Source organism: Helianthus annuus, chromosome 8 (assembly GCF_002127325.2).
Source record: "Helianthus annuus cultivar XRQ/B chromosome 8, HanXRQr2.0-SUNRISE, whole genome shotgun sequence".
Classification (NCBI taxonomy): domain Eukaryota; kingdom Viridiplantae; phylum Streptophyta; class Magnoliopsida; order Asterales; family Asteraceae; genus Helianthus; species Helianthus annuus.
Genome location: NC_035440.2, coordinates 5,424,126 through 5,430,625, shown reverse-complemented (window position 1 = coordinate 5,430,625; position 6,500 = coordinate 5,424,126). Strand labels below are relative to the sequence as shown.

Here is a 6,500-nt window from a genome sequence, read left to right as displayed (position 1 = left end):
GGTCTAAGCTTAAGACCCGTTAGGATTCTAATAGGTTATTAAAACCTTAATTTCCAGATCTAGGAGCCCAGTAAAAGCTACGTGCACTCACTGTATTTGAATTATACTTTGCTCAGGTAAATACGTTTAACTTATTTTCCCTATACGGGCTTGGGGTACGGTATATAAAATACCGCTTGGTCGGGGAATTGACCTTAACCAGTCGGTGGTTAAGTGTTGTCAAATTAACCCGTTTAAAAATGCTGTTTTGTTTGTTTAACGCCTTTGGGGGTTTAATGACCATGTCCCGGATATCCTTGGCATCATTCAAAGAATGGCCACGACCTTAGCACACGGGTGTAGGCGTACACCCGTAGTGCATTTCAATAAAGTATAATCGTCGGTCGAGAGAAGTCTCGCGGCGGAATTATATTAAGTGGTGTGTCTATTAATCTTTAACCCGGCACGACCCGGGCAACTGAACGCATAACAGACATGTAATTCTTTTACAAGATTATTAAGCAAATAATTATCCCAAGTTATAAAAAGTTTTGTGCCACGGGCATTTAAATCAATTTTAAACATTTTCAAAATGAGTCAGTTGAATTGTATTTACCAGTGTAAACTGACATATTTTCCAAAAAAAGGCTAAGTGCAGGTACTACGCGTAATAGGCTGGCCACTCCTTAGCATCCGTAGAAGTCTCGCAAGCTTAGGATGCATGAAGTCTGTTGAAATAAAGTTTCCTTTTTGTTTGGATCCGCCTGTGGATCTATTTCGACTATTTTGTGATACTTGGATATTACAATATTATTAAGTTGAAATAAATCTTTCTTTGCTTCCGCTGTGCATTTATATATTGTATGTTTGACTATGACGATATCAACTACGTCACGGAACCCCCACCGGGCCCACCGGTGACACGTGGAAAATAGGGGTGTGACATCAACTCCCATCTGAGTCTTCGTCTGACCTCCTATGAACTTCCTACTCGTTCTTAATAGAAATTTCTTTGCTCTTCGGACTAAGAGTGCCATATTGAGTTGTAGATCAAGTTTTTCCATTTCGTCTTGGTCTATCTGGTCAAAGTCCCCATCGAGACTTAACGGTTCAACGAGCTTTCCAAGACAGAAGTTCACATAAGCAGTCATGAAGGACGCCAAAAGGCTCATGTTTTCTTCTATCAACTTTAAGCAGCTTGCATCTAACTTTGGAATGTTCAAGTTTGTCGCTTGAGATTTCTGAGCTCCACTAGAAGAGTACATTCCTTGATTGGAATTTGTTGTTCCACTTGAACTAACATTGTTGCTTATAAGGGCATGTTCATTTGCAGGAACTTCATTCTCTGAATATAGGTCAACACCGACTCCTCCATTATTACCCTTATCCGTCGGTTTTGAAGCTTTATATAATTGAGGATATTGGATCTTCTCGAAATCAGATGCTTGATCTTCCATATTCCAAGCATAACCCTTCAGTTTTTGTATAACTTCTTCCAATGAGAGCTCCTCATAGAGAACACCTTCTCTAATCAATGCCGTGTACATATTCCAATATCTGGGAAGACAATCTAGAAACTTCTCAACTTTCTCAAACTCAGTGTAGATTCCTTCTTGACTACGATCAAGTTCGCTTAACAGATGATAAAATCAATTCACCGTGTTATCGAATGATTTATTTCTTAACGCTTTAAACATAACGAATTGAGTGTTCAATCGTTCAAGACGTCGTTTCCTGTACATTGCATTTCCCTCATAGCGTTCGATCATGCTATCCCACAACTCCTTCGAATTACTTCTCTTACGGAAAGTATGAAGTATAGATTGCGTCATCGCCATCGTAATAATCGATATTGCTTTCTCTTCACAATCATAGAATTTTCTTTGGTCGTCGGTGAGTGCCAAATAAGTATCAATCGTTAACGTTCTTACTGGTGTAGCTCCACATCCTTTAACGATACACAACCAGATCTTGATGTCTTTCGCTCTTACATACCTTTCGAAACGCTCCTTCCACTCAGGAAAATCAAGCTCGTTTATCAACAAAGGAGGTTTGTCGTTACTTCCTACCTCAGCATTGTGCTTGAGTTTTGCACCATTGCGGTCATATTGTTGTTTGTCATTTCGAAATGAGTTGTGAAAGAAACAAATAATGTTTGTGAAAGAAACAGTGAGTTTAAACAGAAAGTTTGTTTTGAAAAAGTTTCTAAGTTCACAAAATCCGGAGACACAAGAGAAACTTGGAAAAACAGAGTGAAAAGTCAGAGAAAATCAGAGTGGTATAACCCGGGTCACAACCTGAATGAAACAAAAGCTCCGATACCACTGTAACCATGCTCTGATACCACTGTTAAAACACCGGATCGATGACGAACATCAACATTGCACTTGATTCAAGAGGGGAAACATCAAAATGTGAACAAGATAGAAATATGTAGAAGATGAGTATCTTTATTATTGAATCAGTCATCATAGATTACAAACCAAAAGAGTATACATCATCTGCAAGCTGGTTTAGATCACTATAATCTAAACCAAGCTTTCTCTCACTAACACATAGTATCCCCCTCTCTCTAGAATGTGCACACTGATGGAGGATGGATGGGATCTTGTGAGAGGTGTCCCAAGCTTTTTCAAGTGTTACCCTAATCTACCCTATACAACACATATATATAGACTAGGGACTAAACCCGGACAATACATATTTTGTCCCGGATACAAAATAGATAATTCAGACAACAATAATAATCAACATATTCCGAGTTTAACATCATATACTCGGAACTAATAAAGCTTCCGAATTCTTGACTTGGCTTGGACTTTGTTGACCGTTGAACAGAACTGATAAAGCACAGTTACCCGGCAGGAACTGCACTTACAGACTCCATCTTAATTGTTGCTAACAGTTCTGTCTGACACTGATATCTTCAGTCACCGGATACTGCACTTACAAACTTCCGCCTTCGGTTGATGTGTTACATGTAAGACGACCTTTCTTTATCATATCAATTCATTATTTCACCCTCTTACATTTACGGGTTACCATTATATTCTTTTCTTTGTATTGTTGGATAACTTGCGTGCATCAATTATGAGGGATTAAAAAATATATTTTATCCTTGTTTTTCTTTTAATTGAGATTTTGTTTAATTCGTCCGACTTTCCAACTTCCCGATTTGGTGATTTTTCCATAGGTAAATTTGTGTTCATAAGTTGCACTATTTACAGATCTTTTTCCTTGGTAAGGACCATCAAAAGAGTATATTTTAAACACGTCGAGTTTTCATGCATAGATAAAGACGTCACCTACTTCTAAATGATATCGTTAGATATGACATTAAAGGCACTATGACTATGCTCACGTCAGATAATACAGTGTAATGCTTGCAAAAACATGTCAGGTGGGTCTGTCATGACAAATCATCTTAAACTGTTTCATGTTTAATTTAACCAGCCTTTAGATTACAAATAGATTCTCTATGAGCACCCTCGATAAGGCATTCTTGAGTCATCTTTAGGAGAGTGATTGTTATGTGAAGGAGAGAAGAGAAGAATTGTTTTCATGGAAATTCAAAGTTCAAACTATAAAGTTTTCAAACTATAATTTTTTTTTTTTGGTTTCTGAGATGTGCCACTTTGACATGGACTCGCTTTAAAGTCCCCTGTGCTCTGATCAGTCCCTTGAAAGATAGACCAACTATTGATGTATCATCTACTTTTGTACAATATTAGAAGAATGGGGCCTAATTTTCTACGAATACTCAAAGAAAATAAAAAGGGGTCTAAAATTCCTATACATTTCGAACAATATCTTAATAAGTCAGAAAACACCACTTTAGCAAGAGTTTACCGACTAAATACCGATAAAAAAAACCTTTGATTTCCAACGAAATCTCAATAAGTCAGAAAACCCTATTTTAGCAAGAGTTAACTGACTAAATACCGTTAACAAAACCTTGGAAATGCGTCAGAAGTTTCTGACCCATTTCCAACAAAACATTTTATATTTTTATATAATTAAAGTAACCTTGGTAATGCGTCGGAATCTTCTGATCCATTTCCAACAAAACGTTTTTTTTTTTTGTTATTTTATTTTTATAACGTTTTTGATTTAGTAATATTAACTTTTTTTGTTACTGTGTGTTCAAGTTTCCCACGAAACTGATGAAATTAGTTTTGTCACAAACGTCCCTTTTCTACGCATGTCCCATGAATTTTAACGTGACAAATGACATAGTTTTCTAGTAGTGTGTAATACATGTTGTCAATCAGTCTCTATATATAATATTCATATTCAATTAATTAAAGAAAAATATTAAAGTACATGATAGGTTTACTGAGAATGGTTGCTTTAATCAAACAAAGTCATGATTATTGTTATTGGTCTACACTGAAGTCCTAGCCATGCTAGTTTTACATAATTTCTCCTAACACATTAATGAAGCTACAATTAGAACTCAATTTCTATCATTTATTACCATTCTTGGTTATCAAGACAATTTATTAGCACACAGGAGAAGCTGGTGGTGAAGTGATCATGGAGAAGTTATTGGTTATGTTTTTCCAACCACCATCCAGAAGATCAACAAATTCTTCCCAGAAATCAGGGGACCTCAAGGGATCATCATTGACAAAGTTTGCATCATCAACATATGTGAAATCCTCAAAAGGATCCATTTTTATTTCGGTTGCATCATTGTGTTTAGTGGTAGGACCTTGATCACATGAACCGTTGATGTTGTAGACGTGGCTCAATACCGGCATGGCGGGTGTTGCAACCGAAGCATTTGAGTTCGAGATGAGTGACTGGAGACTCTCATTGTTGATAGCATAATTCGACCATAAGTTTCCTTGCCATACTTTAAGGACATCAAGGCATGGTGGATATGATGGTGGAACTTTTGTAGGTGTTTTCTGATGGTCTTGGATAGAAGATGAAACAAGGCCGCAAGGTGGTTGGGTTTGATGGTTCTTGGGCTTTTGAACCAGCCTAGCTTCTGCCTCTAGCCGAGCAGCCTCCCATTGAGCCATGTGGTTCAAGTTGGAGCTCAAGTGTTGACTGCCATTCTTTGGCTTGTGAGTCATTGGATCAATACCCATTTTAGTCATCCTCTTCTTGATGTGTGAGTTCCAATGGTTCTTGATCTCGTTATCGGTCCTTCTTGGCAAGTGAGCAGCAATAGTTGACCATCTATACATAAACATATAACATTAGCAACGAAATATTTAAGAATACATAGTGATTGTTTATCCTAGCTTCTTGTTTGTTACAATTGTACTAGCGTATTAATAGTATAACAAATAAAACTTGTGACTTTTAAAAGAACAAGAAGAAAAACCTACACCAAGCTATATATGGTTACCCAAATAGTAACCCTATGGGATCTGAATAATCAAACCCTACCTATTGCCAAGTAGAGCATGAAGTTGAATGATGGTCCTTTCTTCTTCCAAACTAAACTTTCCTCTCTTGATATCTGGCCTCAGGTAATTCGTCCATCTTAACCGACAACTCTTTCCACATCTCTTAAGCCCTACAAATCATCAAAATAATGTATATTTAGCTTATTGAAGGTACGTTCAACTTGCGGGGGCATATTAGCCTATTATATTTATCTGTTATTTCTATTGTTTGGTTTATCTTGTATGTTAAAAAATTATTAAAAGATTTATATGAATTTTTTCCTTAATTATCTTGTAACACCTCAATATATATTGAGGTGAGTTTTCTTGAATCATCAATGAGAAAACCATGAAATCTTTCACCCTACATATCATCAAACTAATGTATATTTAGCTGGTAAAAAACTTGTAAAATGAATATGCATGCATGGGGAGCTAGCTAGCCTAGCTAGGTCATATGATTACCGGCTTTAGCGGGCAATGAGCGCCAGCTTCCATGACCATATTGTTGAATGTAAGACAGGAGCTTTCGGTCTTCTTCCGGCGTCCATGGCCCTTTCTTCACCCCGACTCCTAACACGCCCATATTACCATTGTTGTTTTGTTTCTTCTTCTTCTCAGATTTCACCATGTTTACCCTAACTTCAGAAAAGATCCTACACCACACGTACCTAATTCTTGCAATATATGTTTACAAAGTAAGGATCTCTAGGTATTATGTTAAGAGAGACAACAGAGATGGGAGAGAGATTTTTGAAAAGGAAAGATGAATATGGAAAGGATAGTTTGCTTATCCGATGAAAGGCGTGCACGTGCTATATAAGGAAAGAAGTGGGGCAGTGTTAATAAAGATAGGCATATGTACGTGTTTAATGGCTAATTAAACCTCAACCATAAAGTCCATTCTAAAATAAATAGAAATATATGTAGCAACATTTGCTAATGCACCAACAATTGTGGTTCATAGCAACCAACTTTGACAACTCATGAAGCAGTGATGAAACAAATAAAATCTTCCCCAACTACTATATTTGTACACGCACAAACTCTCATTATAAATGCATTAATTCGTACGTTTGCGCATGAATGTGTCACGATGCATTATTACTGGCATAAGAA

General features: G+C 36.9%; 1 protein-coding gene across 1 annotated transcript; it reads right to left on the bottom strand.

Annotated features, from left to right (window-relative positions):
* Window positions 1–4,328: 4,328 nt before the first annotated feature.
* LOC110871830 (transcription factor MYB16) lies at window positions 4,329–6,178 on the bottom strand. Its single transcript, XM_022120582.1, has 3 exons — window positions 5,847–6,178; window positions 5,383–5,512; window positions 4,329–5,169 (listed from the first exon to the last, which is right to left on the bottom strand). Exons 1-3 carry the CDS (start codon window positions 6,010–6,012, stop codon window positions 4,482–4,484), a joined length of 984 nt encoding a protein of 327 aa, XP_021976274.1. The 5' UTR covers window positions 6,013–6,178; the 3' UTR covers window positions 4,329–4,481.
* Between the last annotated feature and the right edge of the window lie 322 nt (window positions 6,179–6,500).